The 13,028-nt window shown below is 44.9% G+C and overlaps 1 protein-coding gene across 5 annotated transcripts in view; it reads left to right on the forward strand.

Moving 5' to 3' along the window:
* The window catches only part of DLGAP4 (DLG associated protein 4), a 74,280-nt gene extending 61,788 nt beyond the window's left edge, over positions 1-12,492 (forward strand). For 4 of the 5 annotated variants that reach the window (XM_023754457.1, XM_023754454.1, XM_006089501.3 and 1 more), the window contains 3 exons: positions 8,335-8,426; positions 9,752-9,907; positions 10,703-12,492. In XM_023754457.1, coding sequence (XP_023610225.1) covers positions 8,335-8,426; positions 9,752-9,907; positions 10,703-10,921 — 467 coding nt within the window. In that variant the 3' untranslated portion in view covers positions 10,922-12,492. Of the gene's footprint in view, positions 1-8,334; positions 8,427-9,751; positions 9,908-10,691 lie in introns of all 5 variants that reach the window. The other variant, XM_023754455.1, reaches the window with a different exon arrangement.
* Positions 12,493-13,028: the final 536 nt, after the last annotated feature.

Raw genomic sequence — 13,028 nt, forward strand, 5'->3', positions numbered from 1 at the left:
ATAGAAAACACAGGTTTATAATTAAAAATTGTAAATTTTTATTGATTCATAAAGTATACAGTATAGGGTTATGTATGGGAATAGCATAACGGGTTAAATTATAAACCTGTGTTTTCTATCAAAACTTCTGCGTGAATTTGGGACACCCTTTAATGTGAGACTCGAGTCTTCCATTTCTGAGAATAGTCTTTCATTAATTTTAAAAAATAATTTCCTCTCTTCCCATTTGTTTTGTTTTCTCTCTGTGAAATTCCTGTCACTCACATGTTGGACCTGCTGGATTGATCCTCAGTCTCTGATCTATTTCTCCTAATATCTATTTTTTTGTTCTCTTTCTAGAAAGCTTTTTCTTTTTACTTATTTTCCCCCACACTATAACGACTTGAGCTATGCCATAAAATTCACTTTTTTAAAGTGTACAGTTCAGTGGCAGTTAGTACACTCTCAGTGTTGGCAGTGTTGTGCAACCATCACTGAAAAGAAACCCCATAACTATAACACATGGTAATTGTGTCTGGCTTCTTTTGCTTTGCATAATGTTTTCAAGGTTTATCCATATTGTAGCATATGTCAGTACTTCATTCCTTATTTCTGAGTAACATTCCATTTTATGGATATACTACATTTTACTTACACAGCCACCTGTTGATGAAGATTTGGGTTATTTCCATTTTGGGGTTACTATGAATAATGCTGCTCTATGAACATTTGTGTATAAGTTTTATATAGGTATATTTTTATTTCTTTTGGATATATACCTAGGAGTGGAAATGCTGGTAACTCCATATTTAACTTGAGGAACCTGCAAAACTGTTATCCACAGAGGCTATACCATTTAACATTCCCACGTGAGGGTTCTAATTTCTTCACATCCTAACCAACTCTTAACAATATTGGTATTTTTGATTATAGTCATCCGAGTGGATATAAAGTAGTATCTCATTGTGGTTCTGATTTGCATTTTCCTGATGGCTAATCATGTTGATCATCTGTGCATGAATAGAGGAATCTATTGAGGTTGGGAGTTTTTCTTGACTTTATTTCCAAACTCTGTCCATCAAATATTCACTATGGTCATCTAAATAAGAGCTCTTTCTTATTCTGTTCCTTTTTCATAACATTTTTATCCTTGTTTTATGGATAGAGCAATATATATATACACACACACACACATACACACACATATATACATATATATGTATACTAGTATATGTGTATATATATGTGTATATATGTATATACTAGAGGCCCGGTGCATGAAATTCACAGCCTGGCCTGTGTCCTCTTGCAGTCCAGGAGCCCTCAGGGGATGTCCGACTGACGGCTCAGGCCCCCTCCCTGTGAGGAGCAAACCTAAGCCGGCAATTGGACACCCTTAGTGCTGTTGCAGAGGTGGGAGAAGCTCCCACCACCACCGCTGCACTCGCCAGCTGTGAGCCCGGCTTCTGGCTGAGCGGTGCTCCCCCTGTGGGAGCGCACTGACCACCAGGGGGCAGCTCCTGCGTTGAGCTTCTGCCCCCTGGTGGTCAGTACGCATCACAGCAACTGGTTGACCAGTTGTTCAGTCGTTTAGGCTTTTTTTTTTTTTAAACTTTTATTTTATTTTATTTTTTTAATATATTTTATTGATTTTTTACAGAGAGGAAGGGAGAGAGATAGAGAGTTAGAAACATCGATGAGAGAGAAACATCGACCAGCTGCCTCCTGCACATCTCCTACTGGGGATGTGCCGGCAACCCAGGTACATGCCCTTGACCGGAATCGAACCTGGGACCTTTCAGTCCGCAGGCCAACGCTCTATCCACTGAGCCAAACTGGTTTCGGCCACTTAGGCTTTTATATATATAGATACACACACACACACACACACGTATATGATTTACATAAACATTTTTAACTTTTCATTTGACCCTGTATTGTCTCTATTTCCTTTAGGGTTCTTTTTATATTTGTCTTTTGGGTTAGAGGCTTTTCTGGAATGTCCAGTGATCTTTGATTATTTACTCGTATTTAAAAGTGAGGAATTGACTCAGGAGTAAGACGGGAAGAAGCAGGAAATTGCTGCTTTTGTTGTAAGCCTAGTGGTTCCACTTGTTTTTTACTTTCATGATTTAAGTTAAAATAAAACTTAATTTTAGAGTTTCCAAAAGCTAACTATATAAAACAATAAAAAGAACAAAAGTCATGGTAATATGCTGTTAATGTTAGTAATATATGGTAATAACGTCAAAGATGAAGAGTCATTATTTAAGCATCAGGATCAAAACCCTTTAATGGCAGGATAAAAGCTATTATGAATAATGTTATGTTCAATCATTTGAATATAAAACTAGGTAGTAATATCCTGACTTTCATTTCTGATGTTAGTAATTTGTATCTTCTCTTTTTCTCTTAGTCTGCTTAGCTAAAGGTTTGTCAGTTTTGTTGATCTTTTTTTTAAAATATATTTTATTGATTTTTTTTTTTTTTTTTTTACAGAGAGGAAGGGAGAGGGATAGAGAGTTAGAAACATCGATCAGCTGCCTCCTGCACACCTCCTACTGAGGATGTGCCCACAACCAAGGTACATGCCCTTGACCAGAATGCCCTTGAACCTGGAACCTTTCAGTCCGCAGGCCGACACTGTATCCACTGAGCCAAACCAGTTAGGGCTTGTTGATCTTTTTGAAGAAACAACTTTTGGTTTCATTGATTTCCCTATTTTCTATTCTCTATTTCATTTATCTCTGCTCTAATTTTTATTATCTATTATTCCTTCTTCTACCTTTGGATTTAGTTTATTCTTTTTATAGTTTCTTAAGTGTAAGGCTAAGTTGTTGATTTGAAATCTTTTTTTTTTCTTTTTTTAAATATATTTTTATTGATATCAGAGAAGAAGGGAGAGGGAGAGAGCAGAACATCAATGATGAGAAAGAATCATCCATCGGCCACCTCCCGCACACCCCCCACTGGGGATGGAGCCGCAACCCGGGCATGTGCCCTTGACCGGAATCGAACCCAGGACCCATCAGTCCGAAGGCTGACACTCTATCCACTGAACCAAACCAGACAGGGCTATTTTTTTTTTTTTAATGTAAGCATTAATAGCTATATGTTATCCCCCTTAGCACCACTTTTGCTGTATCATGTAGGTTTGGTATGTTGTGTTTTCATTTTCATTTCTCTCTAAGTATTTTCTAATTTCCCTTGTGATTTCTTCCTTGATCCATTGGTTGCTTAAATGTGTTGCTTAATTTCCACAATTTTGTGAATTTTCCAGTTTTCCTTTTGTTATTGATTTCTAACTTCATCCCATTTGATCAGAGAAGATACTTTGTTACCTTTTTTAAAATCTTTTGAGTCTTAATTTATGGCCTGGGAAATGTCCCATGTACACTTGAGAAGAATATGTATTCTATTGTTGTTGGGTAGTGTTCCGTATACGTCTGTTAGATCTAGTTGCTTTGTTGTGTTGCTTAAAGTCTTCTATTCCCTTACTTATCTTCCATCTAGTTGTTCTATCCATTATTGTGAATGGGGTATTTAAGTATCTATTCTTGTAGAACTATTTCTCCCTTCAGTCTGGCAGTTTTTCCTTCATATATTTGGATGGTCTGTCATTAGGTTCATATGTTTGTATTTCTTATATCTTCTTGCTGTCTTGAATGCATCTTTGATTCTTAAGAATACCTTCTGTATTCCAAAAGCATAGAGATTTTTTTCATGGTTTCAAAGTTTTTTTGTTGTTGTTGTTGTTTTCTATTGACTTCAGAGAGAGGGAGAGGAAAAGAGAGATAAAAACATCAATGATGAGAGAGAATCATTGATCAGCTACCTCCTGCACGCCCCCTACGGGAAATTGAGCCCACAGCTTGGGCATGTGCCCTAAGAATCAAACTGTGTCCTCCTGGTTCTTAAGTCGACACTCAACTGAGTCACACTGGCCAGGCCAAAGTTTGGGGTTTTATTTATTTATTTCTATGTAGGTGTTTAATCCATCTGCAATTTGTATTTGTGCATTCTAGGATCTCATTTTATTTTTTTCATATGGAAAGCCAGCTGTCACAACACTAGTTATTGAAGTCTACTTTTCTCACTAGTTAGTAATGCTAGGTCAATCACAACCTCTGCCAGATTTTAACATATGCAGGGGTGTGTTTCTGGGCTCCATTCTGCTCCTCTGCTCTTTTGTCCTTTTCTGTGTTAATACAACTACAGTTACCATAGCTTTGTAACATGACTTGGTATCTAGTAAGGTGAATCCTCCTTCCTTATTCTTTTTGTCCAAAAAAGAAAACTTAAATTACATCTTCACTCATCTAAGACTAATTTTAGAATTAGTATGTCAAGTTCCTCAGAAAAATTTGTTTAATTAACATCTCTATGAAAGTCTTAATATATTTTATTAGATTTATTCCTTAATACTTTTAGTTTTTGTTTTGATAGTAAAATGAAATTTTTTAAATCTTCATCCACAGATATACTTTTTTATTCATTTTTTTAGAGGGAGAGGTGGGGGGGGGAACATTGATAAGTTAGCTCCCACACCCCAACCAAGGGTCAAACCCATAACCTAGATATGAGCCCTGATCAGGAATGGAAACTGCAACCTTTTAGTGCACAGGATGACAGCCAACTGAGCCACCCTGCCAGGGCTCATCCTATATAATAAAAGCCTAATATGCAAATTGTCCCCTCGGGCAGTGGCTCAACCAGGAGACCGAGAGTTCGACTGCTCACTATGATGTACGCTGACCACCAGGGGGCGGGGCGGAATATGGCGGGTGTCAGCGGTACTGGCAGTGGGCAGCAGTGGAGGCGCTGCCAGTCCCGATGGGCCCCAAGGAAAGTGGGACTGCAGCGGGATGGTGGAGCCGGTGAGTGGGCGGTGCCAGGCCAAGGCGGGTACGAGCAGGACCCAATCGCCTGGCCCATCACCCCACAGGTGGCGACCAGCAGCAGCTGTGGGGGGCGGAGTCACCGCCCAGCTCCCAGGTGCCGAGGGAGCTGGGCAGGGGGCCCGGCCCCAATTGATTGCCTGCAGGCGGGATGGTGGAGCAGGTGAGGGGGCAGTGCCAGGCCAAGGCGGGATGCCAGGCAGGGCTGCAGAGCTGCGAGGCTGGGGGCGTGAGCTGGGGCCCGATCTCCACAGCCACCCCGAGGGACCCCACCCGTGCACGAATTCGTGTACTAGGCCTCTAGTTTTTAAATATTTATGTATTCCAATTTGTTATTGCTAGTAGATAGAAATGATGTTTGATCCCTGTACGTTGATCTTGTGTCAAGCAGCTTTGAATAATTCTCAGTTCTCTTGGATTCACATCATAAATGATCATAGTGTTTGTTAAAATGGCAATTTTGTGGGTCTCTAATCTTACTGTGTCTCATGCATAGCTTGTCTAACTGCAAGAACTTAAGAACATTGTGAAATAGTAGGGAGAAGTAGCTTCTCTCCTCTGGTCCTAACCTTCATTAATTGAGCAGTTTACTGAATACCTACCATCTGCCAGGCACTGTTCTAGTTTTTGGTGTTTAGTAGTGAACAAAATAAAGTACTGCCCTCATGGAGCTTGCATGGGCGAAGCAGTGTTGCTGTCTCATTTAGGGAGATCGGAGAAGGCCTCCCTGGTAAGGTGATTGGAGCAGAAACCTGAAGGGAGCAAGAGGTCTTAGAGATCTGAAGATCAGATGTAATTGCAGGGGCAGAGAATCCTATTGTGGGCAAATGATGGAAATGTTGCAGGCCTAGGGAAGGTGGCCAGTGTGGCTGCAGCAGTGAGCAGGAGTGACCGGTGAGGTGGAAAAAGGCAATTAGAACCCAACTGAATGAGGATTTTAAGAAGGTCAACTATGTGCTGCTGATGCTGAGGGGCATCACTGCAGAGTGAGAAAGTGGGAGGAGGCTTAGGAGAAATCTGTGTGAGGAGAAATCTGAAATGGTCCTCCGAAGAGTGCAGGGGCACTGAGGGAAGGTTGCAGAGGGAGAACTGGAATGGGGCAGGGTTAAAACTGGAAAGGTTCATCTTTCCTTTCCCTTTGACTGCTTTTTAAGAGTTCCTCTTTGTCTTTGGTTTTACTGTAAATAAGTGTGGATTTGCTTTGGATTCATTTGAATTCCAGACTCTGAGGACTGGTGTCAGCCATTTCTGGAAAATTCTAAATCATGATCTCTTTGAATATTTTTCTTCCATTCTCTCTATTCTCTTCTTTTAGAATGCTGATATTCTCCCTCTCTCTTCCAGGCCTCTCAATTACTTTCTTCATTATAGTTTCTCTTTAATACATGTAACTTTTATTTCTTAAAAAATAAGGTACCCTGCCCTAACTGGTTTGGCTCTGTGGATAGAGCGTCGGCCTGCAGATTGAAGGGTCCCAGGTTCGATTCCGGTCAAGGGGCATGTACCTTGGTTGCAGGCACATCCCCAGTAGGGAGTGTGCAGGAAGCAGCTGATCGACGTTTCTCTCATCGATGTTTCTAACTCTCTATCCCTTCCTCTCTGTAAAAAAATCAATAAAATATATATATTTTTAAAAATAAGGTACCCAAGTGCAGTCTTATGGTTAGGAATTCAAGACTTTTTTTTGTATTCCCACTCTACTTTAGACCAAGCCAGGCACATCCTGCTATCTCCGGCAAGGGGGAGGGGTACTCATTTTATTTTCAGCAGCTTAGCTATTCATTTAATCAAGCAGTTTGAGTGTTTTGCATTGTTTACCGTGGCCTATCTGGTTTTCAGCAGGGTTTATTCATGTGCTGCTTGTAGCGTAGCCCTTGTTTCTGTGATGACCTAGTTCCAGAGCTCATGTTTTATCTCTTTCTATTGTCTTGCATCTGTTGGGAGCACCTCAATCTCTGCTTTGAACTACTGTTTTCACATACTTAGAACTAAATGTCATATTTTTCATCTACTCCCTGGCAACAATTTTCTGGTGAATGTTCATTTGCCACTTGCTGTTCCTATAATACCTCTGTTTAGCTCCTGTGTTGGTTCCTCTTGTCATTAGCTCATTATGGGAGGGCTGCTTACCATGCAAAGACCTCCCCTGCCTGGGTGCTGAACCAGGTTCAGGAAAGCCCTGCTACAGTCCACATCCCCTTTCATTTTAAATAAGAGATTATTGGCCTCTCCTCTCAAGCTGTGCTACTTTGGAGAACTCAAAACTGTTACCAGTATCTGAGACCTTCAACCTCAAGACCTGTCCCTGTGTGGCTACCAGTGCATGGTCATGTGGCAGCAGTTCACATTGTGCTCCAGGTTCTATCAGATATGATTTGCATTTCCACTTCTTGTTTACTCTGTTTTGCTTTTCAGGGATTTCTGAGAGGAATGGGAGGTAGTATTTCTTTAGGCCACCACTTTAAAGTCACACTAAAAGATCAACTTGTATTCCTGGCTAACTCTTCTTTTGGGAGTCTGTTTGCTTATATCTTATTTAAGACTTTTACATTTATGTTCATAATGAAAGTGATCTGTTCTTGGCATGTCCTATCTGCTGTCAGGGCTCCTGAAATTAGTTGTGTCATTTTCTATCTTTACTTACTCTTTGGAAGAGTTTGAATATAAGACGGGGATTATCTGTTCCTTGAAGGTTTTGTAAAACCTCATCTGTAGCCCTAGCCAGTTTGGCTCAGTGGATAGAGCGTCAGACTACAGACTGAAGGGTCCCAGGTTCGATACCGATCAAGGGCACTTGCCTGAGTTGTGGGCTCGATCCCCAGTAGGGGGCGTGCAGGAGGCAGCCGATCAATGATTCTCTCTCATCATTAATGTTTCTATGTCCCTCTCCCTTCCTCTCTGAAATCAATAAAAATATATTTTTAAAAAACAACAAAAAAACCTCATCTGTAAAACTACATAGGCCTGGTTTCTTTTTCTGGAAAGATTAAGTTCCGCTTCACTGTTTGTGTTTTTTTGCTTCACTTTTTAAAAACAGTTATTTACCTAATCAGATTTTCTATTTCTTCTTGAGTCTATGAGAGTAATTTACATTTTTCTGGAAAAATTTTCCACTTAAACTGTTTTCAAATTTATTGCCATAAAATGGAGTTCATTTTTATGTATTGTTTGCATTTTTCACAAAGACCAACTGCCATCTATAATAATAAAAGCGTAATATGCTAATTAGACCAGACGACCTTCCAGGCGAAGCTGGGGCTGTGAAGGCCGAGGCAAGCCGCCTCGGCTGCGAGGGCAGAGCCCCTTGCACGAATTTCATGCATTGGGCCTCTAGTCACTTAATAATGACTGGTATCGCAAGATGGGGCAGGGAGATGGAAGCTATGACCCTGTCCTGCCTTCCACCCAGGAAACCTGTGCTTGGCTCAGTCGGTCTATTCCACCTTCTCTTTCTCAGTCTTAGGAAAAGTCCTCAGTGCTGTGGGCAGTGCCCAGCTGCTGATGTCCCAGAAATTCCAGCAGTTCCGGGGCCTCTGTGAGCAAAACTTGGTGAGTGTGATTTTTTCTTACTCCACAGCAGGGCTTCTAGCCTTTGGCAGCCTGCCAGCTCCCTCAGCTGAATTAACCCCTCTGAGCCTCTGTGACCTCCTTGTGGCAATAGAAAGGTGATGACAATGCCTAGCACAAGAAAGGGGCCAGGAGTGGTCTTTTCAGATCGCTAAACCTTTTGAAACAGAAAACTGATATAAAAATAGCCAATGAAAGTTAAAGTTCAGTTAGCATTGATTTATTTATATTAGGCATATTCTACATCTAAGAAAACAGTCAAGGTAAGAAATTTTAAAATATCACCACTAGGCTTGATGGGTTTCCCTCTCCCTCACCCCTTCCTGCTGGGAGTGTAAAAACCTCTCTCCAACTCGCCAAAGGGGCTGTACTCCTAGAGGTAGAGGGCAATGTCAGAGTTCGTCTCCAGGACCTGTAGCGGTTTGGCTTGGACAGTCATGATGAGCAACATGTTGTCAGAGAACAAAATGATGGGAGGGATCCTGGCTTCTCCCCACCTGACTGTGAGACCATGCCCGGAACTTCTGTTTTCTCCCTGTAAAATGAGAACTGTTGTTGGCCTGGCATGCATTAGGGGCAGGAAGGCCTTCCTCACTGCAGCCCTACCGTGGTGGCAAAGGCCTCAGTCTCCCATGTATGTGCAGAGCCTACTCTCATGATAGGACTTGCTCTTTCTCCCAAAGATCTCCACCATCAGGGCTGGTAGTGACCAGGAACTATGCCGGGCGCACTGGGGCTTTGGTCTCTTCTCCGCGTCTCGCACGGAGGGGGAGACGTGAACCTGCTTGTACAAGTTAGGAGGCACTTTCAGGATTAAACAATAATGAAAGACAGGCATAAAATTAGATTAAAAGCTTGGGCTGCGTGTGATGTCTGCCCTCTGACTTGAGACACAGAGAGAGCCTGCCCTCTGATGGAGGGACAGACACAGAGAGTGCAAGCTGTTTATTATATACTCGAATTACAGGAAGTTACATCACATCTGGGTGGGCCTTCGACATCATGAGATCCATCCCCTTACCACTGGGCTGGAGAGTAAGACTGAGTGGTGTCCAATCTCTTGACTAGGTTCTGCCTTCAGGGCGTGGCTTTGCCCTCGCACTTAATTTCAGCTGACGTAAACTAAGCCAAATTAAGCCAGAGTGTTTACTAACGGCCCTTAACAAAGAACTACCTTAATTCACTCATGCAGATACTGACCCTGGGAATAGGAGAGCAAAACTAGGCCCCAAGAGACCCCAACCGTGGCTGGGGTGCAGGACATGTCTCTGCCTTGCTTGTCCCACTGATAACGCTCTGCCCCACAGAACCCTGACGCCAACCCACGTCCAACAGCCCAGGACCTGGCAGGGTTCTGGGACCTGCTACAGCTCTCCATCGAGGACATCAGCATGAAGTTTGATGAACTCTACCATCTCAAGGCCAACAGCTGGCAGCTGGTGGAGACGCCCGAGAAGAGGAAGGTGAGCATGGAGCAGTACGGAGGGGAAGTCCAGGGACAAATTCCTGGTCGGCAATAACGCTGCCCACATCGGTCAGTGCTGCTTGGCTCCCTTCTCCATGTGTCGTCTTTGAGCTGGGGGCTCACGTCCATCCATGCGTGGGGTCCATGCTCAGCACTCGTCCAGCATGCTGCTCTCTCTGTGTAGTGAGGCTGCCCTCTGAAGTATGCCACTGCATGTTCAGAAAATGGGGCTCCTTGGAGATGTGCCCACAGCCTTGAACACTAGAATAGGCTGTTGAAACTCCAGAGGCAGAAAAAAGGTCCTTCTCCTGGGGCTACGCAGGAGTATACCAGAGCCAGCTCTTCCCTGAGGCCCAGGTTCTTCTGTAAAACAGCAGAACCAGTGACCCTATGGTGACTGGACTGTGGGCCTTGTAAGTTCTGATCCCCTAGAATAGCATGTGGCCTGAGAGTTGGAGGCCCTGAATTTAATCCCATCTCTGGCTGTGACTCAGATAATTCCTGCCTGAGTCTCAGGATCCAATGGTTCAGAGCAGGGGTGGAAAAGGTCACCTGTCTATCCCTTCCTGCTGGAACATTCTAGGATTCTAAGCTTGCTTTTTGCTCCTATGCCTGTGCTATTCCCACTATCATTGCTTCTTGTGGCTTCCTGATTCCAAATGTGTGTTGCTTGTGCCCGATGCGGGGAGGCTGGGGTGGAGACTACAGCTGCCAGCATATAGGGAGTGGTAGTGCCACACCAAAGGTGGCACCTTTATTTTATTTCTCTTCCCTCCTCACTGTCTCACTAAAGGAAGAAAAGAAACCACCCCCTCCGGTCCCAAAGAAGCCAGCCAAATCCAAGCCGGCAGTGAGCCGCGACAAGGCCTCTGACACCGGGGACAAGCAGCGTCAGGAGGCGCGCAAGAGACTCCTGGCCGCCAAGCGGGCAGCTTCCGTGAGGCAGAACTCGGCCACAGAGAGTGCGGACAGCATCGAGATCTACGTCCCTGAGGCCCAGACCCGGCTCTGAGACCAGGAAGCAGGAAGCCAACAAGTTTCAGTCATTTTAAAAAAAAACCACACAAACTAAATACGAATGGAACAAAAATTTTCTCAACCTTTAGTATGGTTATTCTATCTAGAGACCCTGAGCCAACTTTCAAATTGATGCATACAAGGGCTCACAATTTGGCTTTTTTGGGTCCCTCCCAGCTTTAGGTTATGAAGACTTCACACACAAAAAAAGTCAACAAAAACACAAAACTATAAAACTTTCTTTCCTCTTGCTGGCCGTGGTGGACTAGATGGAGGGACTTCAGCAACGCCCGGCCCAGCCTGCAGGTTGCAGTCTTTTTACTTGTTCTGTCTAATGAGAACTTAAACGAGCTTGTTTACAAGACGACAGTCCAAGGGCAGCCTTGGGCACCTGCCATGTCCTTCCTTTCCCAGCTACCCTCACGCTGACCTCGGAGTTTTCATTCTTACGTTTCTTTCCCTTCAGAGCTCACACAGGGGTCACCATCCCGGCTGGTGGCTTTCTGGGTCTCAGCCCTCTTTGCGGGGGAGAGCCCAGAGGACAGAGAGATGGACACACGTTCCCTCCCCACCAAGTGCTCACACACAGTCACACATGTGCACACACACAGATGTAGGTTCCTCTCAGCAGAAGCAACCCCCACCCTGTGATCTGCCAGCCCTCAAGCAGGCGATGCATCTCCCTGAAAAGATGAGGAGGGTTTAAGTCTTTGGGAGGGAAATGAGATAAAAGCTACAGTATCACATTCCAGACTCCTGCCTTTTTCTTCTCTCCAGCCCTTCTTCTTCCAGCAAAATGTATGGCTCAGTGACTCACAGAGGACACTTGAGAGAGGGACCCCATTTGTCTGTCCCTGGCCAAGCCTGTGTACAGTACCCGGGGGGGCAGGCGGCTGTGTCTGTAGTATGTGTACATATGCACATAGACCTTAGAGTGTATATTTAACAAACACCCATCTGCTCACCCATGCCCACCAGCGCCACCGCTGGCTCTTGGGGCACCTGGCAGGAGGCAGGTGTGTGAATAGCATATATTTTTACATGTACTATATCTAGGTGTGTGTACAAGTGTGTGTAAAAATATATACTTTGTGTGTAAGCAGCCTTTTTTTTTTCCGTCTCCCACCTGCCCAGCCTCTAAGTTTTCTGTTCTGTTCTTTTTTTTTTTTTACCCCATCCACCCTTCTTTCTCCCTGCCCCCTAGCCCCACTCCCAGGGTGTCATGAGCCCTGAGCTGCAATGGCCCGGGTCTGTGGGGAGGGGTGGGGAGGGCAGGAGGAGGGGAGGGCGAGGCCCAGCCTGCAGCAAGCTCAGTGCACAAGGGCTGCTCTCCGCCGGGCGTAGGCTACAGCACTGGAGACGTCCTCGTGTCCAGCACTTGCTGCAGGGGCCCTGGGTGAACTGAGGGCCTGTTCTGGGGCCCCATCCCAGCTTGGCCACCGTCTGTGACCTTGGGCAAGTCACTTGACCTCTGTGTGCCTCAACTTCCTCCTCTGTAAAATGGGGACAGTCCCTGCCCCTCCCTACCTCACAGGCATGTTGTGAGAATAAATGAGGTAACGTGTACCAAGGGCTCATGGTGTTATTGTGGTGGGTGGGCCAGGCTGGGAGAAGGCGGCTCCCCAGAAGACAGCCAGACTCCCTCCCAAACGGCAGCTCCATGAAGACAGCAGGCCTGGGCACAGGCCGTGATTCCAGCTGTCAATCACCAGCTCCATGATCCTAGGCAAGAAAATCAAGTTCTCGATTTCCTCACCTGGACACGTGTATAGCATCTATCTTACCGGCTTCCTCTGAGAAATAAATGCATAATAGCTGTTGTATGGGAACCAAGATGGGCTGCCCTCACTAACAACCAGACCCAACTCTGCATATGTCCTGGGACAGGGTACTCGATACCCCCGCCCCCACAGCTGCCTCCACCCTGACAGTGCACTGAACGTGCTTCCCGAGGAGTTCCTCTACCAGGCCCAGTGCCCGCAGTTCATTCAGAGCTCACACTCTGGTGGGGAGACAGACACTGAACCTGCATCCAAGTCTACAGCAGGTAGCAAGCTGTGGGGACCCACGATGGCACCACCGAACCTGCCTGGCCAAGAGCA

The sequence above is a fragment of the Myotis lucifugus genome, unplaced genomic scaffold, assembly GCF_000147115.1.
Source record: "Myotis lucifugus unplaced genomic scaffold, Myoluc2.0 scaffold_60, whole genome shotgun sequence".
NCBI classification, from domain to species: domain Eukaryota; kingdom Metazoa; phylum Chordata; class Mammalia; order Chiroptera; family Vespertilionidae; genus Myotis; species Myotis lucifugus.